Genomic DNA, 24,604 nt, shown 5'->3' on the forward strand with positions numbered 1-24,604 from the left:
GAATATCCCCCCTTAAACGTCTTTTCTCTAGTGTAAATAGTCCCAAATTGTTTAAGCTATGAGGAAAGATTAAACAATTTGGAACTATTTACACTAGAGAAAAGATGTTTAAGGGGCAATATGCTCAACATGTATAAATATATTAGGGGCCAATATAAGGAACTGTCAAACACCCTTTTTTCTATTAGAAAGGAATCTAGGACGCGAGGGCACGAGTTTAGATTAGAAGAAAAAAGATTTTGTTCATCCAGAAGAAAAAATTTCTTTACAGTCAGAGCAGTCAAACTTTGGAACTCTCTTCCTGGAGAAGTGGTGTCGGCAGACACTATAAATACGTTTAAAATAAGGTTGGATAAACATTTATTGGTTAAAAACATCCATGGGTATGAATAAGTAACATAATCTGTCTTTAAAATATCAGAACATACTATACAACAAGGGATAAGTTACTATAAACATAGGTTGAACTAGATGGACGCAAGTCTTTATTCAGCCTCACCTACTATGTAACTATATGAACTGATCTAGTAATAAAACCAATGACATGCCACAATCTGACTATTTGGCTTTTTGCAGGCTCAGCGATGTGCAATCTCCTGGTTGTGTAGAGCTGGAATCTGGCGGGAAGCTCGTGTCTCAGAGGGACTGTGCAGCCAAGAGACCCTGGATCTGCGAGAGAGATGAAGGTGAGACAACTTCTATTGGGTGCTAATTATTATACATGGAATATCATTAGTAAATCTACCCCATTGTGTCTAGTTACACCCATTCCTGTCCCCCTTCCTCTGTATTTATTGCAGGAAGAGTGACATTGCCGTCACCTGTGCACCTTCCTGCGAGTACTGTGATTGGCCAGTTATTACAGCGCTCACACACTGGGCCTGGTACTCAGATTGAAGCTGTTTGGGCATATGTTGTACACAGCAAGAATGCATATATTCATTTCTATGCAGAGTTTTACTATGTGCATACTGGCACCAGGCCTATGCTAGGTGTGCAGTGCATATTCCACCAATAACCACTGGGCTTGATTCTGATTTGGAAGCAAAGAAGCATGTTCTGTAACTGTATCTGGTACAAACCATTTCGTCGGTGGCGGCTTATGTAATTGGGTAATTGGGAGGGGTGCTGGCGGTGGCGTATGCAATTGGGGGGGTAGGCGGTGGTGTATATAATGCGGGGGGGTTGGCGGCTGCTGATGTATTGCGGGGGGCGGGGTGGTGGTGTTTGTAATGCAGGGGGGCTCACCTGCTCCTTTCTGCTGGCTCCAGATGGTGGAACGGGAGCTGGAAGCCCACTGCCACCGCACATGAAGGCCCACGGGAGGTGCTGTCAGGATCCCGACTGTTGGGACCCCATCCGGCACCCATGGCCCGGGACCCCCCCCCCCATCTCCTTTGTTCCGCTGTTTAAATACCGAGATTCGTGGCTCTCCAGGGAGAAGGCAGGACTAAAATGACGTAAATTGCATAATTTTAGCCCAGCCCCCTCCACATAGACCCGTGAACCACGGTATTTGCCATGCAGGGGGCGTGGCCCCAAAAGTGCAGCTGAAAGTCAGCTCTCTGGGCTTCTCCCAGAGAGAAGACAGTAAAAGTAGGCAGGCGTGCTCTACTTCCCAATCAGAATCAGTCCTTCTGTGCGAGCAGGCATACGTTCAACTCTGCAACAGCCCCCCCTGATTGCAGAAAGGAGAGCAGGTAATTGTGGCTTACCACAGTAGTATGTATTGCAGTCATTGGGTATCCAGAATGTGGATGGGAAGGCTAGCACAGGATCTCCCTGAGACACTGATTAATGGCAGGAACAGAATGCATGCTGGGCTTATACAGTATCAGCATCAGTGTCCCTGATTACAGTTATAATGTACATGATGAGTGAAGTGGGGCGCTGGGTAACCCCAATATATATTTCCAGGTGCAGACTTATTCCAAGAGTTTCCCAGCCATGCATTGCTCACGCCGGCAACTTCCATCCCTGGTTCTTTCTCCTCCCTGGCCCAAGCCAAGGAAGCCTGTATCCTGGAGATGAACTGCAGTGGTATCACCCATTGGGACAGCAAGTATGTACTGGTGACGGGCAAGCGGCTGATGGCTTCCACCACGGTCCCTGTCACCGCTTATCTGAAAACTGGTGAGTTCCGTATGATCCGGGGCAGTCCCACAGCCAACCTTAATACATTAGGGTGTAACTTCGGAGCCCCATGGAATCTTATGGACACTGCTGTGCCCATGTGATATATCTCACAGACAACGCGGAAGAGGTTGACACATGGAAGAGGTCGACATGAGTTTTTGACTATTTTTTGCTGTCAATGTCGACACTTCAGCACGTTGCTTTGCTCGCCATGCTTCGGCCGAGGTGCCTCACTTCGTCACAGATGCGCTCTGCACCCGTTACCATTCCCAATCGGTGGCAAAGTATGAAATCGGTCAAAATTTTTTAAAGAAAAGCCCAAAAAATTCATGTCAACCTTTTCACTTGTTGACCATTGCCATGTTGACCTTTTGCTTGCCTTGACCTTTTAACCATTCTGACCAGGTGTATGTCAACCTATTGACTGTGGACTTAGACCAGCGGTGCAAGTAGAAATGATTTCTTAGTGATACTATAAGTGCGCACCATAGGTGGGAGTGGCCATGTGTCATGAGGGGGCGTGGTCATATGAAAATAGATAAGTGGTGACAAGACAATAGGGGCATGGCCACATTATGCCCCACACCGTAATGAATCTAAAGGCCCATACACACTTGACTATTTTCACCTGAAAATCGGTGAAAACAGCAGTTTTGAGAGATTTTCCGCTGAAAATTGCCTAGTGTGTATACCTCCCAGATTGCAGACTAGCAATGATGCGTACTCCCACATCATCGCTAGCGGGGTCCCTTGTCGGCTGGTTTTACCAGCACTCCAGCGATGATGGATTTTTTTTATCCATCATCGCTGTGTATGTACGTAGCACGGGCTGAAAGATTATCCACTTTCAGCCCCGTCGCCTCCCCCTGCTCCCTCCCCATTCCCCCTGCATGCACCTGCATTCCGGCAACAGTACCCCTCCGAATGGCTGCAATTTCGTCTGGTGGCTGGGCACCCCTCCGCACGCGGGGCGGCACGCGGGCTGAAAGTGGATAATCTTTCAGCCCCTGCTGCATACACACATAATCCAATAGACCGGCAGGTACTTGTGTAGTTTCACTGCGCCACTAAATTGCATGCAATATCACATGCGATTTAATGCGTTCATATCGCCACTATGGCATGGAGTTGATTTTATATATGGGGAGCGAAGCAAACACCGCGAGAGGACACGGAATGTATTCCACGGAATTGCATGCAAATGGCATTCCATATCAGGTGTCGCCGTCAAATGACACAAGTACCGTAATCCGTGCCCGCTCGCCACGCTTCGGGCTCGGTGGCTCGCTGTGCTTGCCACACTATATAAAATCAACTCCACGCCTTAGTGGATAGTGGGGCTATCAGTGTTGAAAGTTAGGGGGTACAGCATGGTACGGAGTACCTGTAAGAAATATGTTGCAGGTACGCAGTACCACTTACCCCCTGAGCCACTGTCAATTCTCTTTTTATTCTAAGTCTAAATATAATGCATCCGCAGCCCGCCCACCCAGAGTTATGATTGGTGCTGTATGCAGCTACCGGCTACTGCTGATTTAGCCTGTCACACTGACAGGCATCAGCGGCGCCGACAGCATGAAGAGCAGGCTCCACAATTGTAAGCACAAGCTGCCCAGCTCTTCCCCAAGCAAGAGCCAACCCACCCCAGTCATTCCCTGTTTCTCATTCCCTGTCTCCTGATGTCACACCACTATTGTCATTTAGTCACTCCTCTAGCTTTGTGTGACCACGCCCCCTCATGGCATACAGCCACGCCCCTTTTTTGGTGGAAGCTATCAGTACCACCAAGAAAAAAATTCTACTTGCACCACTGGGGGCTATGAACAGGTATTAAATCACATGCGATGTCGCATTCGATTTTGTGGCGCCGTGAATCTACACAAGTACCAACCAGCGCCCTCCTGATAATAACATCATCAGCTACCGCGTTGCCCAGCTCAGTAAGCATACAGTCATTTTCCACAGGAGCGGCACCTAGCGGATTGAAGAAAAACAAACTCACCATAGCCATATTGCAAGATTTCGGGATTTATTTCCTTTCGTCAGGCAGCATAAACAGTTGATATATATATATATTATAGCAGTAATGCAATGCATACATTGTTGGCGCAGGCCAGCAATGTGTGCATTATTGCAGCCACTGCCCACCAATGTATATTATGGCAGTAAAGGGCGGGACGGCATGGAGCAGCATTTTCCTGATCCCTGGGCTCCGAATATACGCCGTCCAGCAATCAGTTCTGAATCAAGCCCCAAAAAACAGAAATGCACTGAAATAAATTGGCCCCTGCTTCCACCCTTCCCGCCCATTATGTAAATAGCCTTATATATGAAAGATTTTCAGTCTTTCGCCTCCTGAACATCTCTTGCTATTTTGGAAAAAGTCACACAGTGTGTACGCACTATTTTGGTGACAGATATATCTATCAAAGATTTTGGCGAAGTCTTTTGAAATGAAAATCTTCTACTGTGTATGGGCCTTTACACTTATGGTAATGCCCATTACACATTATGACCCACATGGTAATGCCCATTACACATTATGCCACCTGCTGTAATGCCCATAACACATGACGCCACACACCATGATGCCCATTACATATAATACCACATAAGTGCCACTTACCCACATGTTCATTGCTAGGAGTTTCTTTCTCAATACCAGGGTCTTCATGCTCATTGCCATGTTGCTATGAGGAATTACATGCTCATTGCCAAAGTGATTTTTAAGCTTATTGCCACTGGGGATTACATGTTCTGCCAAGGGCAGTTCATGCTCGTTGCCATGGGGGAGTAAGGCTCACGGTGACAGCCACGAGACGGCAGTGTTCCCTCTAAGCTGTGCGCGTGTGCGCGCGCACACAACTCGCCGAGCCCGCGCACAGACATTACAACTGAGCGCATAAAGGTTAAAATCTTGTTTTAGTGTGCCACGAGTTTAATAAGGTTGAAAATCACTGCTATAGTCTATATGTGTGGTGTGTGAAGTCTGTAAACATTCAAATTGCTTTATTAACTCAACAGAACTCGAAACCTAGGCCTGTATACGTTATGTGACGCACAAAAATGTACATTTCCTTCCAAAGTTGCACAGCCAATATCTTTTTCTGCACAAAGCCTTCGTAAAATTAGAGGGAACATTGCGAGACGGGCAGAATGAAAGTGATGTGACAGCTGGGCAGAGAGCGTTGGGCTGCCCGGCTGTCTTCTGAGCAGGTACACGGCTTACAGAATCTGGTTCGGATTCCTTGGAATCTGAACCGCTCATCTCTAATGGTACCGAGAGGATTCGGCGGCGGGGGGCAGGCATCTGGATACCATACTGTGTCACAGGTCCACAGCAGATATCTGCTGCATGGATTTTTAGCACATACTGTAATACTAATCTATCTATCTATATATCTATCATTATACCCAGCAGACAGTGAGAGGTGCACTGTAGTAGACCTAGAGTCCCCATGGAGCCAGGCAACATGGGAAAAATTCAGTATACGCTGCAGCAAAGCCCCACTATAGCGCTTCGTAGAAGATGAAATGCTCTTCCAGCACTGCAGACACTGGAGATCCAACCCTAGGCAATGGGAGCGTTAGCAATAAATAGCAGGAGGCAAACGCTAGAGTGACGAGATCCTCTCTGCTGGGTCAACGTAGCCTCTATATACAGGGAAATGCTGGACTCCAAGTAATCAAGAGAAAATGTATACAAATATCCAGCCTGAAGCCATTTTCTATGGTCAGTTTGTGCTGGTGATTGCAGGCTACCACGTATGAACGCTATTACCATTGTGTGTAACAGAAGGTATGCGGTCATTATGTCGACAGTTAAAAGGTCAACACATTAAAAGGTCCAAAGGTCAAAAGGTTGAAATGAAAAAGTTCGACATGAATAATTCATTTTTTTTTTTTAAGTGACTTGTTCATACTTTACCATCCTAGTGGGCATAAACTTAGATTATAATAGTGTCCCGAGCATAGCGAGTCACCGTGCCCGAAGCTTGGCGAGAGCAGCGAGCCATGTAAGAGGATGCAGTGCACCTATACAGTGTCCGTATCAAAATATGTTGACGTAGACACCCCAAAAAAGCTTGAAAAAAAAACACATGTCGACAGTTTGCTTGTGTCGACCTTTTCTTTGTGTCGACATAATGCATGTCAACCGTTTTCTGTCAATCAATAGAGGGCAACCTTTTGACTGTTGACCTTTTTACTGTCGATCTAATGACCCATACCCTGGCACAACATTCCCAATATTGTAGCGATTTGGGAACAACTTGGATTGATCTGCCATTCAGATCTGTCGGCATATTTTACAGGAGCAATAAAGTCTATCTAAGAAGAAGCAGTCTTTCATTTATATATAATCTTTATGGATGGCATGTATTTGTTCTGATGTCTATGCTGTGTTTCCCAGTCTGTGCCCCAGGATTCTATGGGACAGAATGCAGTAAGCAGTGCTTCCAGTGCCCTCAGGATGCTGCCTGTAACCCTGTCACTGGTTTATGTGACAACCTGGTGACCTGCATCGCTGGGCTACAGCTGACAGGCTGCCAAAGTAAGTGCTTATGGCTGAGTCTCTTAAGTCTGCCATCCACTAGTGCGATATGGCCACGTTTTATGAGATTCCGTCAGCACTCTCATGAAAAGTGACATATCACATGTCCTTTCTGTGATTGCAATGTGAGGCGCATTCCTGTGTGTTCAGATCCATGAACATTTATTGCAGCCCGTAGCATTTGCTGGGATCCCATATTATACATTGTGTGACCCTGGGATCACATCTGTCATGTGTGACACTCTACCTTGGACAGATCTGGTCACAGTGAATTAAATACCAGTGAACGTACTCAACTTCTAGGAGGGTCAGGGTTAGGCTGCGGGTGGGGGCAGGTTAGGGGATGATGGTAAGTCTACTTACCCAACCCCTGTTGGGATTCTGATCAGCGGGATGCCGGTGTCGCTCTTCTGACCGCTGGCATCTGGTCTGCCACTCTCGCGTAGTTTTTCTCAGCCTCGTTTTAATTGAATGAAATAACATTTTCTCTTTGATCATATGTAGTGTTAGTGTGTGTTATTAAATATGTGTTTGCTTATAGTGTGTTGTGTATTCTCTCCTAACCTTAGAGGCGGTGAGCCTGGAGTGTCCCCAGGAGCCAGGGTGGTGGTTCTGGGGTGGACACTGTTATTTCATATCCGGGGAAGGGGAGACCAAGTCGTGGAATGAAGCAGAAGTTGCCTGCATGAATTACAGGATGACCTGGCTTTTGACTATGGACAGCCTGGAGGAAAAGGTGACTTGGTTCCATGTGAGACACAGTCCATGATGGGCACATTGTTTAGGCACCTTGCTCCAAGTCTAACTCTAAACCAAAATAAACTGCATGAGGTCCAGTGGTGCTCCAGGGGGGAGGGGGCTGCAGCACAGTTCAATATTCAAATAGAGGAGGCAAAGCAACTGCCACCAACTGCCATTCCAAACTGACTCACTGGCAGTCGGTGTTGCTCCTTATTTGAATTTTGGACTGTACTGTACTGCAGTCCCTCCTCTGGAGCCATTACCCCCACCACCAGAAGCTACATCATACTTGCCTACTTTTGAAAACTAGTTTCAGGGAGATTATAGTTAGTAGTAGAATTTTGTAAAGTGCCCCATTGAGGGGGCGTGTCACGCTCCACCCAAAGGGTGTGTCTAGTTCCATATATGGAGATATTGTGAAAAGAGATTGTGAACGTGGCACCTAGAAGCGTGGCTGTGTACTGCTACATCTGAGAAGAATCTTAAAATGACTTATTTCCAAATGTAGATGAGCCCAAAGCAGTTAGTAAGAGCTACTATACTTGGTAAAGTGCTGGGAAATGGTGTTGATGATTCAATGTAAATGTATCTGTCTCTCATTCCTTTTTTCCCCAAAAATGTAACAGTGTAATATGGGCTAGGTGACATGAGGGAGATTGCTAAGACTAATGAGAGAGAGAGAGGGAGATTGCTGCTATTTCAAGGAGTCTCGTGCAGAATGCAGGAGGGGAGGCAACTATGAGTTACATAAATGGGTGCTGTAACTGTCCTCCTAAAAACCATGTCCTGGAGACCTCCCCCATTACTTACTTGATAAACTGCTGACAGCATGGGTTGGTGGATGTGTCAAGTGCCTAATATAATAGCCTGCAAGGTGCAGACACAGATGCAAATACATAGAAACATTTACAACCAACTTGGTTGCTGACACCGAAGAAATCTTATTAATCATCTTTCCCCTGTCATCAGGAGTGGGTGTCCTCCATGATAGAGAGGGAAACATGGACAGGATTCGACACCATGGCTGGAGATCTTGAGTGGATCGTGGATGACGAGGAGAAAAGGCCGGAAACATCAGCACGCCGGTAATTACTTATGGGACACTTTATACCAACACTATAGTAGATGTGAGAAATAAATGCGACAACAGCTAAACATGAGGAAGGCCCAAACCGTTTGCTGGATTCCTGATTCTAGTTGGGATCACTGATATTACTGGCTGTCAATGTCTCCAGTCATCTCTAATATGCCCCATTTTATTATTATATATACAATCGCTGTTATAAAGCACTTCCCTGTTCCTATGGATCCGAAGCGCTAGGACACCCGCTGTCAGCATCCGTGGATGCAGAGCGCCTGTGTACGCAGCCACTATCTGCGCCACGGCCGTGGTACTCACAGAATATGACAGACCATTTCTGCGCTTGCGCTAAGCCATCTCCCTGTCACCACCCAGTAACCCTGAATACATTCATTTCTGAGATCTCTGGTGCGCATGGATAGCCTACCTATTGGCTGTCTGACTGTACACTGACATAAGTCATTTGTGTGCATTGTGATCCCATAGATATAAAACACTGCGTAATGTGTACGCACTTTATAAAGGATAATAGTGGAAAAGTATGTGGCCTATTTCTCATGGTTCTCAGTGGGTCAAAGCAAACTCTCATTTCTTATCACCACATATCCCGCCGATAAGAAGATATGTAGTGCACTTGTTTTGTAAAATACTCTGATAAGAGGCTCTGATGAAGATGTCACTGCAGCCGTGGTACCGTAGGCAGCGGTTGTCCAAAAGGCAAATGTATTGGTCACAGAGATATACTGTACACTGAGGCGCCCACTGACTGCGCCTCAGATCCGTCAGATGCATATCGCCCAATAATCAACCGTCTGAGTAACTCTATGGGGGAAATTTACTAAATTCTATTTCACATGGGATGTTGTTATGGGCAACCAATCAGAATGTACTTCTTATTTATTCAGCTCCTTCTAGAAAATAATCAATGGTATCATTGGTTGCCAATAGAAACATCCCATATGAAATAGAACTCTCATCTTAGAAAATGTCCTCATATGTCTATAGTTATACCATTCTCAGATCACTAAGCCAGGTCCGACCCTTTCACACTGAACCCAGGTTGCCTATTATACACAGGGGGGTCTGGGTTTAACAGACTCATATTCTCATATGCACATGTGCAGGGCTTCTGTGCACAGTCGGCATGTCACACGCACAGAAGGGGGGGCGGCGGTGGCGATGGGGCATGGGAATGCCCAGCGTTTTATGGGGTTCCCATGCAAATGCGGGTGGGCACAGTGTGCCGGGGGCGGGTGGCTGACCACATGACGTCTGCCACCCACCCTGTCTTTGTCCCGCTGCCTACAAATATAAGTTTGTCTCCACTGACATATTTGTGAAGACAGGAGAAATCATTCGATGGTTGGTGTCCATCTCCTGCGGCGGGCACATGCGGGGGGTTGTGTCTTCACATCCCCTTGCATGGTAACTAGGGGATACGGTGGCGGGCGGGGGCGGATTTTCGTCGGGGCGGGCTCTCTGGGACTCTGGGCAGCTTACCAAGTCAACCAGAATCACGGCCCTTGTGTGTTATTATTTCTTGATGAGCATCAGGTGCCCCCTTATCCATCTGACTGTTGTCTTGTGACATCTCTGTGTGATATGTACTAATAGGTTTTCTTTCCTCACCAGGTCGCCCATTTTCTGGCACACCTTAAGTCCAATCACTGCTACCAAGACAATGAGGTACTCCTCGCAACGATACAGATGGGTGTGCGAGCAGCCAGGTAAAGGATTATTTGCCCGGGGCGTGTGAAATGCCAATGGTCACTTCTATCCTGTTTAGTAACACACACACACACACATATGCCAGTGGCAGAGCTACCATGCTGCACTGCAGGTGGGGCAGATATAATGTGCAGAGAGAGTTAGATTTGGGGAAGTTATTTTGTTTCTGTACAGGGTAAATATTGGCTGCTTTATTTTTACACTGCAATATATATTTCAGTGTGAACACACCCCACCCATCCGAACGCAGACCAAAAGCTGTTCTAACCGTGACCATACACAAGTGCGATTTGGTCCCTTTTCATCCGATTCCAATTCATTGAGCAAATTCATCGAGCCGAGGTTGCATGTGTTATACCTCCAATTCCAATTCAATGTGCAGTCCCGTGCTCGCAAGGCTTGCACTATAGATTTATCGGATCCAGCAGCCTTGGCTGCTATCGCATACGATACATTGGATGCAAAAAGACTGCATACGATTTATCGTATGCGATTCTGCTGCCCGGAAAGAAGTTGCATAATTGTATTGGGTCTTTAGTAAATTCTCCCCCTGTAATCCAGGTCATTTTCTTAAAAAGAAAACAAATGCTTTGTCATTTGGGAAGCTGAGAGGCCCCCTATGACCCACAGGGCCCTAGTCGGCTGCTCGGGTTGCCTTTTTAAAACCCAGGCCTGCCGCCCAGATTGCATTGGATATGCGATCTATAATATATGAGTCCCCAGGCCCTTGAGTCCTCTTCCGGCTGCCTCCCAAAATTAAAAGGGGGAATACTTTAAATTTAAATAAAACTGAAGAATATAAAAAAAAAATAATTAAATAAAAATATGCAGCTGCTAGTTATTTCGCTATTGCTTCTTCATATTTCAACTAAATATTTGTTACTATATTCAAAAAGGTCAGAATGGACATTATATAGGTATAGATGTGGGCCCCCTAGCAACATTTTGCAAAGGGCTCCCACTGGAATGCTTGAAGAGAATCTTCTTTCTGCAGCAATTATTCATTCTGGGCCCCATAGTAGTGCTGTAGATCACATTATACATGACAGTAGCCCAGTTCCTCTTATGTCACCTGACAATGAATCTAGTTTATAATATGCCACATATTAGTACTGCAGGTAGACATTATTATTTTCACATGATGCCACCAGTACATTTTATGCCACATTGCAGCGCTCCTAATTCATATTTTACCACATTGTAAAGCCCCCAATTCATAATATGCCACATTGTCTTGCCCTTAATTCGTACAGTATCTACAGTTCAGATTATAAGTCTTATTATGATTCCCCCGTACATACTAACATTCACTACACACACCATTGTGAGGAGTGCGGGAGGGAGAGGCAGAGACTGCTATCTACATGGGTCTGCACAAATCTGTGCTTTCAGGCTAGGCAACAAGTCAGACCCAGTTGCTTAGCACGTATTTTCAGGAACCTGACAAGGATTGTTTTGGGGAACTGGGACTCTAGGTCCTCTAACTGAAGTTATTCTGTTAAATTATTTTATTCATTTTGTCATTTGTAATATTTTTTTGATTTTTTTTCTGGTGTGCACCATTATTTTTTTGACAAAAAAACAAATGACAAAATGAATAAAATAATTTAACAGAATAACTTCAGTGAGGGGACCTAGAGTGCACCCCACCCGAGTTTCTTTTCTCTTCTTTTGTAAATTTTTCCGGAACCTGGCAGACAATTATATGGGTGTGGTACAGGTTTCCGACAGTCGGGATCCCGACTGGCGGACCCAGACAGCATGGCGAGAGCAACAAAGCCCTTTGCGGGCTCGCCGCACTGCGGGCACTAGTGAGCCACCTATTCTATTCTCCCTCTATGGGTGTCATGGACCCCCACGAGGGAAAATAGCTGACGGCCATCGGGAACCAGCTTGTCTGTGTTTTGACAGTCGGGATCCCGACATCTGGGACCCCGTCCGGCACCGAATTATATTGCTTGGGTCCATGCCCTTTAGCAATAGCACCCCCTTTCCTTACTATAGTAAGGCCCATGGACACTACACAATCCCAGCTCTGGAAATGAAAGAGTTAACCGATTACAGTGAACTTTACCCTTCAAATTGATATTGGGAATCTACCGCTCAGAGCAACTGCACGATTGACTTTTGGCACTTACGTCTCACCAGTTTTTATTGTCCTCTTTCAGTGATCTTCATGTTTGAAGAACACCAAGGCATGATCATTTTGGAACCACTTGTGAAAAATCTGGAAGGACACCGCACGCTGGATGCTGCGGTAGCTGGTTGCTTGGCGCAAATCCCACAATGCACTGGTATCACCAGAAGGCATGGTCTACACTACGCCGTCGGGGGCACAGATTTGGTAAAGAGCACGCATCCTACAGATGTTGCATTCCTGAGATCAGGTATTACCCCTCACTCATAAACGTAACATACAGTAATGTGAAAACTTTTTTGACCCTGGTTTCTTCTTCAATTTCCTATTTGTCACATTTAAAGTAATTGAATATAAGACAAAGGGAACCATAGCCAACACAACACACAGTTTTTGAATGATCATTTCATTTATTGAGGGAAAAATGTTATCCAACACCCAAAGGGGATGCCGCCAGAATATTGGCGCCGGAAAGCTGACATAAGTGAGGATGCCACCGTCAAAATCCCGAATGCTGGCAACCCGAACATAAGTATGCAGGCAAGGGCTGTTTTAAGAGAGGAGGTTTCTGGGAACATGGCGTCTGCATCTTGTTACCCAGGGACATATATTAAGTGCTCATGTGCATATCACTCGGAAATGGCCATGGCGGCCATTTTTCAAGTGATTTGTGTCTCCAGTCCCGAGATGCCAGTACAATTTCATGCAGGATGCGTTGTTGTTGGATAACTTTTTGTTCATGTACAAAGGGTCTCGGCTGCGCACATCCTGAGTTTCTCCTATGCAGGTGCCGCCATTGCAAAGTAGCATGCAGTAGGGGCCATCTCAGACCTGCTAGTTCAAGTCCGAATTTGGCCCCGTCTCTGATGGTGAGGGTCTGCGCTTGCACATAGGTGCTAATGCGCATGTGCAAACCTTTGCACTGATTGCCTTCGGCGAGATTTTCACTCACCAGGGTGTTTGCACAGTGATTCGCAGCCAGGCGGCATTCCGGGGAGGACAACCAGCATTTCATGGGCATACCCACAAAAACTAATGCTGGGCGGGCCCATAGAAATGCTAGGCGGGCCCTAGGGGAGCAGGTGTTCCCTTGCCTGCTGAGAGAGTGAGGATGATGTCACATGAGGCTCGGTAAAAAACGCGCAGCAGAAAAGTAATTTCCTGGGCTACATTTCTGCTATGAACAGAGGAGTCACCCATGAGTGATTTCATACCCCTACTATCCAACTATGCATGGAGTTGATTTTATATAGTGTGGCGAGCACAGCGAGCCACCATGCCCTAAGCGCTGCGAGCCCCGCGAGGGGACGCGGATTACTTTACATGTATTCTGCATCCGCTCGCCACGCTTCGGGCTCGTCACACTATATAAAATCAGCTCCATGCGTAGTTGGATAGTGGGGGTATGAAATCACTCATGGGTGACTATACAATTAAAAATTGGGTCTTTACAATGAATGATTTGTATGCTACTATATTGCATGTGATGCGATGCAATGCAATGAAAAAAACGGGCGCCCAGATATTACACAAGTACCTTATTATTATATTTTTATTTATAAGGTGCCAAAAGTGTTTCGCAGCACCGTACAAAGGAACAATACAGGGAGACAAAACAGTATTACATTAAATAAATAACACAAATAGAGTACAAATAAAGAGCGCCACAGTTCAATACACATTACAGCTTAAATAAAAGTATTGAGGACTCAATCAACATACAACTAGAGGCTTGAGGCCAATGATGGAGATGAGTATGTGGACGAAGATGGCCACTGAGTGTTTGAGTACAGGAGAGCTGTGAGTGAAATGTGAAGAGAAGTGGGCTTTGACAACAGGAGGGAAGAGGGCCCTACTCGGAGGAGCTTACAATCTAGTAGGAAGGGGAGACAGACAGATTACAAGAGGTGCAAGCAAGTGGGTGGTAGCTAGATAGCCGGATGTAAACAGGCAAGGGGTCGGAGAAGCAGCTAGTTTATGCAGTGGAAGGGTACGCTTTCATGAATACTGTATGTGAGTTTTCAGTGCACGTTTGAAGCTTTGCAAGGTCGGGGAGAGTCTAATGGAGCAAGGGAGTGCGTTCCACTGAAGGAGTGCAGCACGTACAAAGTCCTGTACTCTAGCATTGGAAGCCGTGATCAGGGTGGAGTCAGCCGACCGTAGAGGGCGGGAGGGTGTATGAATGGGGTTGAGGTTAGAGATACTGTATATGGAACAATGGAATTAGAGATGGCCCTGTATGTGAGTGTGAAGTGTTTGAAGAGGATTCTGTAGGGGAATGGGTGCCAGTGCAGAGTTTGTTGAAGGGAAGTGGCAGAATTAGAGCGGCGGGAGAGGAAGGTAAACCTGGCTGCGGAGTTGAGGACAGATTGGAAAGGAGCCAATTGGGATCGAGCGAGGCCAGTGAGGAGAGCATTACAGTAGTCAAGCAGCCGTGAGATGACCAGTGAGTGGATGATAAGCTTAGTTGCACTCTGTGAGAGAAAGGGCCTGATGCGAGCAATGTTGCGTAACTGGAACCGGCAAGAATGACCCAGGGCTTGGATGTGGGGTGCAAAGGAGAGGGAGGAGTCGAGAGTGACACCCAGGCAGTTGGGAAACGGGGGAGATGATGGTGTTGTTAACAGTGATAGAGATATTAGTAGGGGCATAGCTTTGGGTGGGGGAAAGATAATAAGTTCTGGGTGGGGGAATAGCAACAACTATCATTACCCCTCATCAAATGTAAAAGTATGGGATTGTCAATGGTTGCCAACCATCAATTTCTGATTTCCATCCCCAATATGGCCGTTGTCTCTATTCAATGCATGCTCCTCTGAAACACTTGTATGATCTGGTGTATACACTGATTTCAGTGCAACAACACATCACCCCCAGCCATACACCCTTCTCCGGTCACTCAGACACTGTGTGCTTCCTCTCCAGCTTGTTCGGTGGGGTTCTCCGGCACCCGATGTTCTCACCGCTGTCCAGTCTGCTTCCCAGGCCTGACCTGCAATTCTGTCCTAGGAGAATGTCAGGGGGACCATACCTGCGTGGCCAGAACACTGCTCCTCACAGACTGCCCCTTCGGTTAGTGATTCACGTGCCAGCCAGTGCTGTAATCGTGCTTATTTCCTATACAGGAGTCATTAATTAGTCTGTATATACCATATCTGCCGATTTTGTAAAACTCCTCTCCGGGAGAAGCCCGGAGAGGAATAAAAGGAGGCGGGAAGAGGCTATGTTTTGGGGGCGGGGCAAGGCTGACATCACCAAACCCCTCCCCCATGACTGGTGTTGCCTGAATTTGTGGGTCCGTGGGCAGGGCTAAAATGACGTGATCCGCTTCATTTAGCCCCTTCCCCTCCCCACGGACCCACAAAATTCAGAGGTTTATACTGCGGGGAATGGGGGAGCCGGGGCTGTGTGCAAAAATGCGGGAGACTTGCCCACCTTCGCGGGGGGCCGGGAGGGGGACCCAATTTGCTGGACCTTCCTGGCCATTCCGGAAGCGTAGGCAAGTATGGTATACACAGATACCCATAACAGTATGAGCCTTATACTATATAACACTCTGCAATCACAGTTGCCGACTGTGTGTCTCCTATCCTGGAGAAACCCGGAGCAGAGTCTGTCAGCTGCACTTTAGGGCTCAGGGACTAATATAGGGAAGGGATCGCCATTGACCATCAAAATCATCAATGGTTTATGACCGATGTACAGTAGAATAGTTTTGTCATTTATGGGGGAGAACCAGATGGCACAGAGTAACCAAATAGTTTTGTTTGTTTTTCACCCAAAATAGCAATAGCTCAATCCCAGGCACCCGTGATGTCCTGCCCCCAGGATCTGATTGGCCCATGGGCCAGTCAGTCTTAGAAAATAGATGACCATCGATAATAAATAAAAAAACATTGATGGTCATCCATTAGATATTATTCTGCCATCAATGATTGTTTGTACTATTGCCTTTTGACTGCAACCATTGATGGTGATAGCACCAATGGCCATCCCTAATATAGGGATGGCGATTGACCATCGATGATTCATAATCAGTGATGGTTTATAGCCGATGTAGAATAGTTTTGCCATTGATAGAGGAGAACCAGATGGTTTACCTCCATCGATGGCAAAGCTTAACCGAATAGTTATTTCATTTTTCCTCAAGGGACCGGGACATGGATCATAGTTCTGCCTTAACCCCCATTAAGCCCAGCCCCTGGGTTCTTATTGTCCCACAGGCCAATCAATCAAAGAGAATGGATGACCATCGATGGCAACCATCGATGACAATGGCAGCGACGGTCATCCCTAGACTGAAATTGATGTCATCAAGCCCCGTTCAGCTAAAAACGCGATTTGCGGGTCTACGAGGAGGGGGGGGGGGGGGGTCTAGCAATTGGGTATCGCCTAGCAGGTGCTGATGTACTGTCTGTTCCCAGCCCTCACCAGCAACATGTGTCCCAGCGATCTGTGGCGGGTCTGGAAAGGACATTGTTATTACATAGAGACCACAGAGAAAAGATCAAGACCAGACTCGTCCCTGTACTGTGAGAGGTTCCGGGAAACACAGCTCCTGCATATAGAGGATACAGAGGAGAAGGTAAATCTGTCATATGGGCATGTATCGGTAGGTGGCCGATGGGTGGACACTAATTAGGTCGAAACGCAATAGGTCGACCACTACTGGTCTACAGCCCATAGATCGACATTTTAAAATGTCAACATGGCTTATGTATACAGGGTCAAAAGGTCGAAACAAGCAATAGGTCTATATAGAAAATGTCGACGTGAGTTTTTCACGTTTTTTCCCAGAACAGTTATTTTTTTATACTTAACTATCCACGTGGACATAGAGTTAAAACGTAATAATGTGCCTTAAGGATGCGAGGGCACGTGGTACACTGATACGGTTTCCATATCAAGCTGAGGCGACAGACACAAAAAAACGTGAAAACTTATGTAGACCCTTTTCATGTTGACTTTTTTTCCCAGGTTGATACAATGCTTGAGTCGACCTTTTGTCCCATGCCAACATTTTAAGGTGTCGATCTATAGCCTGTTCACCAATCGTGGTCAACCTATTGAGTGTCAACCTTAGTTGGGTCGATCCAATGACCCATACCCCATGTATCACTGTTATTGGGTGCTATACATGTTACACTGCTGAAAGAGGGGAGGGGACCATGTGCAGCTTCCATCTAGGTCCCCTTACACTTTAGTAAGGGTTTGGATCATAGGGTCGACCACAGGAAAGTCAGCATTCATTATGTCGACCACTGAAGGTCAAGAGGCATTATGTCGACACGGGGAAGGTCGACGGTCCAAAAGTCGGCATGGACACTGTATCGGTGCATGGCGTCCCCTCGCATGGCTCGGTGTGCTCGCCATGCTTCGGCCACTATTTTATTCTCCCTCTATGCCCTAGTGGATGGTAGGGCATGAGATACCGCCTGTCGACACATGCCGGCTCAAAAAAAAACCATGAAAACCCCATGTTGACCTTTTCACTGTCGACCTCCCCCATGTCGACCTAATGCTGGTGTTGACCTAATGACCCTGTCGACCGAGACCCATGTTTAACTTTTGGGGGTGTTGACCTAAGGCTGGTCGACCTAATGAATGTCGACCTTTCTGTAGTTGACATAGTGACCATATACCCTTTAGTAAATATATCCCGAATGGCTCCCCAGTGATGCAGGAGCTGCTGCCAGTATCCAAGGTTCTGTTTTCATTTCAGAGTTGGATTCTGTCTGCCATTCAGAATATCACAGAATTCTCCCCAGACAGGAATAAAGCATACTGGTAAGACAATAGCCTTATTATTATAACTCTTCATTTCATTATAATAATTACTTCTAATGTGTGAGCGGAGAGTGCCGGTTAGAGATCCCTCACGGTCTATGAGCGGACTGTGGTCTACAGGATACAATGCCTTCCCATTCCGAAACTTAGTCAATTCGGCAATATAGTTGACGTAGAAATCATGGTGCAGCTTTTGTGATTGAAAACGGGTTCAGGGGATGCTTAATAATTAGGCGTACTTCCAAAAATTTGTGCGTTCATGTATGTCTCGCAAAGATATCCAGCAAATATTCTTTGATAAATAGGCCACTGTACAGATGTAGGAAGTCTGATCATTACCTCGATGCATTTACACGTGGTGACAGGAGCACACATCACTGCAGCGAGTACAGGAGCAATTTGTCGCATCAATAGTCGCATATTTCCTAAGGAGCGCGGATACGACTAGCGGGCACACTAGTCACAGCAGGCCTGTCACACCTCCTACTATTCAAGCAAGGCTGCGTCTGAATGTTTTACCCTAGATGCGTACATACATTAATGGATGGAATAATGGTAATGTAGCATAAAATGAACAGGAGGGCAGGGTATGGGTAAAAACCAGACCAGGACAAGACCGCCGGACCAGACATCAAACTCTGCAGTCCAGAGCTTGTAGTGTCCGGCCCGGGGGGTGTCCTGTCCAGGGAGGCTGCCTTATGCCTGGGAGCATAAAGCCTCCCTGTATGGTCTAGGCATGTAGCAAAAACCGGACGGTCCGGACCACACAGGGAGGCTGTAATTTCCCCTCCCCCATGTCCCTGGTGATAGCTATCACAGGGATCCCCCAGGATAAGACACTCTCGGGACGGGACACCCTCGGACCGGACCCTACAAGCTCCGGACTGCAGATTTTGATGTATGGTCCGGGTCCGGTTTTTACTTAGGGCCCAGGAGGGCACCTTCATGCAAAGGCGGAACTACCATTGATGCAGTAGGTGCACCGGGGCCAAAGAGGACTAGGGGGCCCACTGCTGCCACCCCCATATTGTGAACTTGGGTTGGAAAGGAGGAGGGGGGCCCAAATTATATTTTTGTATTAAATATATAATTATATACCTCACAACTTCCGCCACTACCTCCATGTGTCATAATATTATCTGCTCATTGTAATGTGGCATAATATGAAATGGAGACATTACAGTGTTTCATAATATGAACATTACAAACTGTAATTCTGCATCATTTGAACTGAAGGGCACTCTAACGTGGCACAGTATAAACTGTAATGTGGCATAGTATGAGCTAAGAACACTGTAATGTGGCACAATATGTACAGGAGGGCGCTCTAGTTTGATCTGCTCATTATAATATGGAGGGCAACATAACGTGGCATAGTATGAGCTAAGAACACTGTAATGTGACACAATATATACAGGAGGGTGCTCTAGTTTTATCTGCTCATTACAATATGGAGGGCAACATAATGTTACATATTAAGAACTGAGGTGCTGTAATTTGGCACAATATGAAATAAAGCCACTATAGTGTGGCATCGTCTGAATGAGGGACACTGTTGGCAAAATGTAATAGGGTGGGATTGTTTTTAGATAAAGTTGGAATTCGTGTGGCGAGCGCAGCGAGCCCCGTGAGGGGACGTGGAATACATGTAAAGTAATCCGCGTCCCCTCGCCACACTATATAAAATCAACTCCACGCCGACGTGGATAGTGGGGGTATGAAAAGGTCGGAGGACGGGTCTCGCTGCACTCGCCACGCTTCGGGCTGGCGTGGATAGTGCTGGTGTTTTAGGAACACATTCACACCTGCAAATTCCTACAGCTGACACAGTAATGACGACATGTGTTAACTAAGAAATCATTTACTTAAATAATTTCATTAATGAGCATAAATAATTAATATTAAAAATATAACACGTTTAAAATCAGTAATAGAAATGATTAAAAAACAAGAACAAGACATAACAAGAACAATAAATTACAGCATGATTATTAGTCCTTTGGTAGGAGCTTCAGGGCCTCAATCTTACGTATGAAAGGGTCCTCAGCCCCCAAAGTTTTGCACCACATGACCTCTGTGAGGTAGGATTGAAGTCCATGTCGTGCAGTGCCTCTTTGGCGCTTATTTCTCCACTTACAAACACCCCAAAGTCTTTCCACATTTTGGTTGTGGACACATGTTGCCGGATCAACGAAATTGAACCGGTGGTTTACCGTGAAGTGCTGGTATCCAGCAAGTTCAAGTTCGGCCATTGAATACGCCCTCCAACAATCAGTATAGATTGTCGTGCCTGGCTTGACATTCTCCTGGATGCAGTTCATCAAGGTAGTGGCATCCCGCCTGGGCACTTTTTCCATAAAACACTGGCCTCTCCCGGCATATCCCTCCGAACACCCACTGCTGCGGAAGAATGCGGCCAGTGTTATTCTTCCTCTTCACGAAGAGGGTCTCATCCACTTCCACGATTAGCCCCGGTCCTCCAATACGATGCTGGGGCTGCGCCATTACATCCAGAGCACATGCCTCACTCATCCACCGGTTATACAGGACAGTGTTTTTTTTTAGATGTCCAGCTGCAGTACTCAATAGAGGCGAGCTCCTGTGCCCACAAGTAAATAAACCGCAGCATTGTCACAAACGACAAGCAGCAGCCCAGAAACGTGTGCCGCTCTCAAGCTCACCATTTTACGACACAGCGCCACATTGACTCCTTCAACAAAAGTCGCATGGCGTGCCCATTTCCGCAATTCATCGCCATAGGAAGAAGACCATGGGCTTGGAAAAGCTCCACAGCCTCCTCCTCCATCTTCAGCAGCGAAAACATAGTAATCGATCCAGCCATTTCGATAATAACACCGATAAATCACTCGTAACACTCCAAAAATCACCAGCTCTCTATTATGTTTCCTCTCTCTACACAAAATCACCTCAGAGTGATTTCTGTCAGGATCTGTCAAGAGGCGGGATTGACAGGGAGTGGGAACGCAAAAATCGAATCGCATGATAGTACTATGCGTTATGCGATGCAATGCAATTTCAGTACGTTTGTGTACGTAGAAAATCTAGGAAACAAGTACCTATGGTTTCATTTTCATTTTTTTTTTTATATTTTAGCAGTGGTTCTGAATAATGTTATTGGGACTGGTGTCCACACACTGCAGCATTTTGGTGGGCTGACTGAACAAACTGTCATGGGTAGGAAGCAGTGTTCCCTCTAAGCTGTGCGCACGTGCGTGCGCACACAACTCGACGAGCGTGCGCACAGACATTACAACTGAGCGCACAAAGCAGCAGTGGTCCCTTTTTGCAGTTGTGGACTCAATTAATGTGTGTTTCACCCATTAACTACATTGTGTGATGTGTTTTTGAATGTTTAAATGTTTAATATCATTTTGAAGTAAAGTTAACACAAATGCTGAACGTTATTTTCCAGTTATATATAAGCGACGCACAAAAATGTAAATTTCATTCCAAAGTTGCACAGCCAAAATCTTTAGCCGCACACAGCCTTCGTAAAATTAGAGGGAACATTGGTAGGAAGCTTTATTAATGTTAGTCTTGAGGTGCTTCAATGATGTCACTTGTCTGAATGCACAAAATGGCTGCCTCCGTAATGGGTGACAATTCTTAGTAAAAAAAAAAGACAAACGAGCCAGGTTTTAAATGTTATTAATAATGATGATAAACTACACTGTCTTATGAGAAATGTGCCCCTAACAAATACCCTTTCCTTAGTTAAAAAAAATGATGTCTCTGTTAACTGCTAGGGTCCAAGGACAATACCCTCTTACTTCAGGATACTGCCCAGTCCTCACTGTTGGAGGGGACCAAAGCTCTACAGCCTGCCAATCTACCTCCTTCTTTATATGTGAGGGAACAGAAGGTAGGTAGATGTTTGTGGTCTAAAATTAAGGACAGAGTCATTTATACACAGAAATACACAAGGCCAAACATAGTCATATGTTAGGTTAATGATGATAAGTTGAAATGACTAAAGTGAGTGTTACTAATGTGTTACTAGGGTGGACTCAGAAGCACAGTGCTGTTCTTTTGGTCACAGTGTACAGGCAGATGCAGACATCTTAAGGCAAGATGTTTATTGCTTAAAAGTCTTGAAAAAGACAGGTCCTCTGCTAAAGGTGTTTGGTCCAATCAATGCATCAGTTACAATTCAGAAGAACAGTCCTCTCTGACAATCAAAGGTTACCCGCACTCTTATTGCAGAGCCACACAGGGGCGGGACTGCCGGAGATAACACAATCAGTTGCTGCTAGGGATGGCCGTCGATCATCGATGATTAGAAATCATCAATAGGGGAGAACCAGATGGTTTTCCACCATTGATGTCAAGCTTAAATTAAAAGTTTTCTTTTTCTTTTTTTTTCATTAAGGGGCCGGGACACAGAACATAGCTCCGCCCCAACACCCATGAAGCCCATTTCACAGGCCAATCTTTCGAAGCAAATGGATGACCATCGATATGTAAAAACATTGATGTTCATCCATTGCATAGTTATACACTATTGATGTCTAGTTGCACTTTTGCCATCAATGGCAACCATCAATGGCAAAGGCAACGATGGTCATCCCTAGTTGCTGCCAGGTTCCAGTCCCCCGTCTGTTACCTTGCTGCATTTCAGTGCTCTGGCCATGCCATGTGACATGTGACCGCAATGGCACAATCCTGTACCTGACTGAGAAGCCAGCCGGGAGACAGTGTGAGAGTACATACAGGGTGATGCCACTGTCCCTACGTGTCAATACTACGTGTTTGCTCAGTGCTGCTCTGTCATCAGAAAGAAACAGTATGACCCTAGTCACAAAGGGACATGGATCACACAGGGGAAGGGCGGTGGGTATGGTTCACACAGGGGAAGGGCGGTGGGCATGTCTCATATAGAGGGAATGGGTTATGGGACACGGGCCCGTGGTTATAATAAAAGGAAACATTCTTGATCCTAATAACCTTAACCTACCAGTATATTTTTGGATTGTGGAAGGAAACCCACTGAAGTACGGGGAGAATATACAAACTCCACACAGTTAGGGCAGTGGTGGGAACCGAACCCATGATCTCAGTGCTGTGAGGCAGTAATGCTAACCATTACACCGTCCGTGCTGCCCCTTGTTGTGTGTATAAATGCCGCTACTGAGGGCCACGATATGGAATGCAGCATAGCGCTCCGTCACCGACAGCGTGTGTATTCAAAATCAGAATACGTTCGCAGCTGGACTGATGGTCGGGCTGTGTGCACGCACCCAGGACAGCGGGTGGGGGGCCCCATTACCATATGGGAAAGCCCAGCATTTCATGAATGTTCCCATGAAAATGCTGGGCGTTTTCATAGGAATGAGCCCGTGACGCGGGTGGGGGGGCGGTTTGCTGACATCATTGCTCAGAGCAACCTAACATATGCATGCACGTTCCACATCAGCCTTGTGAATCAACCAGAATAACCCCAACCAGAACCAGAATAACCCCCAATCAGAATAACCCCCACTCACCTAGTGTGCACCCAGCTTAACCATGTCACAATAAAATGGCAAATACTCATAAAATATAATAAATAAATACTAAACAGCACAATACATATAACATGCAATACTACAACTGTGCACAATGCACTAAATATAACATGTGAACATACAGTTTAGATTTCTATTCTCCCTGCAGGCTTGCTGGACCGTTGCCCTGCAGGTCCCAAGTGGCATCACTGGAAAGGAAGCTGTTATTTTCTGGATCCCTCTTTATCAGTCACCTGGGAAGAAGCTGAACTGTTCTGTAGCAGTTACAAGGAAACATTGCTCCTGTACATCACATCTGTTGCTGAAAAGGTGGACACTGAAAAATTCTGCTCATACAGCCTGTTTACTCATTGGCCTATTAAGAGTTGTACACACTCGGGTCTTATTTACACTCGCACTGTGCATAGAACTAAGGGCCTGATTCAGAGAAGGACAGAATTGCAGATCTGCTTACGGTCCCAGGCCACTCCCCCCCACCCCCCCCTCCCCTTCTCCGACTGCCTCAGATGCACTGTGCAAAGCAGGTCCCAGAGCACAGGCTTATTCAACCGAGGACGCTGGTGGCCAATTAAATTGCTGTACTGGTTTTTGAACCAATCAGAGCTCACATAGTGGCAGCCAATCAGAGCGGATGCCGGTACGCAAGCTCTCATTGGCTCACCAGCCAGTGCTGCATTTTAATTGGCCGCCAGCATCCTGAGTTGAACAAGCCTGCACTCTGGGACATCCGGGCTGCAGCTCAGCAGAAGAGGAGGTGGGGGAGCAGAAACCGGGTTACGGTAAGTCAAATGAGGAGGGGGGTGCCTGGACTGGAAATGAGTCTCGGGACCCCAAATTCCTGATGGCAGCCCTGCTGGTTCCTAACAGCTTGTGAGAGCCTGGCTGGATGCCAGAAGCTTGTGAGGGCCTGGCTGGAT

The 24,604-nt window shown here is 46.3% G+C and overlaps 1 protein-coding gene across 3 annotated transcripts in view; it reads left to right on the top strand.

The window, feature by feature from the left end:
• Nucleotides 1-24,604, top strand: part of LOC146035382 (uncharacterized) — a 103,567-nt gene that overhangs the window by 69,097 nt on the left and 9,866 nt on the right. For all 3 annotated transcript variants that reach the window (XM_083158791.1, XM_083158789.1, XM_083158790.1), the window contains exons 23-34: nucleotides 577-686; nucleotides 1,918-2,133; nucleotides 6,548-6,688; nucleotides 7,258-7,424; nucleotides 8,399-8,514; nucleotides 10,143-10,237; nucleotides 12,407-12,625; nucleotides 15,301-15,447; nucleotides 16,800-16,960; nucleotides 18,098-18,162; nucleotides 21,930-22,045; nucleotides 23,836-23,996. In XM_083158791.1, the coding sequence (XP_083014917.1) occupies nucleotides 577-686; nucleotides 1,918-2,133; nucleotides 6,548-6,688; nucleotides 7,258-7,424; nucleotides 8,399-8,514; nucleotides 10,143-10,237; nucleotides 12,407-12,625; nucleotides 15,301-15,447; nucleotides 16,800-16,960; nucleotides 18,098-18,162; nucleotides 21,930-22,045; nucleotides 23,836-23,996 (1,714 nt within the window). The remainder of the gene's footprint in view (nucleotides 1-576; nucleotides 687-1,917; nucleotides 2,134-6,547; nucleotides 6,689-7,257; nucleotides 7,425-8,398; nucleotides 8,515-10,142; nucleotides 10,238-12,406; nucleotides 12,626-15,300; nucleotides 15,448-16,799; nucleotides 16,961-18,097; nucleotides 18,163-21,929; nucleotides 22,046-23,835; nucleotides 23,997-24,604) is intronic.

Source organism: Crinia signifera, chromosome 9 (assembly GCF_055691185.1).
Source record: "Crinia signifera chromosome 9, ASM5569118v1, whole genome shotgun sequence".
NCBI classification, from domain to species: Eukaryota; Metazoa; Chordata; class Amphibia; order Anura; family Myobatrachidae; genus Crinia; species Crinia signifera.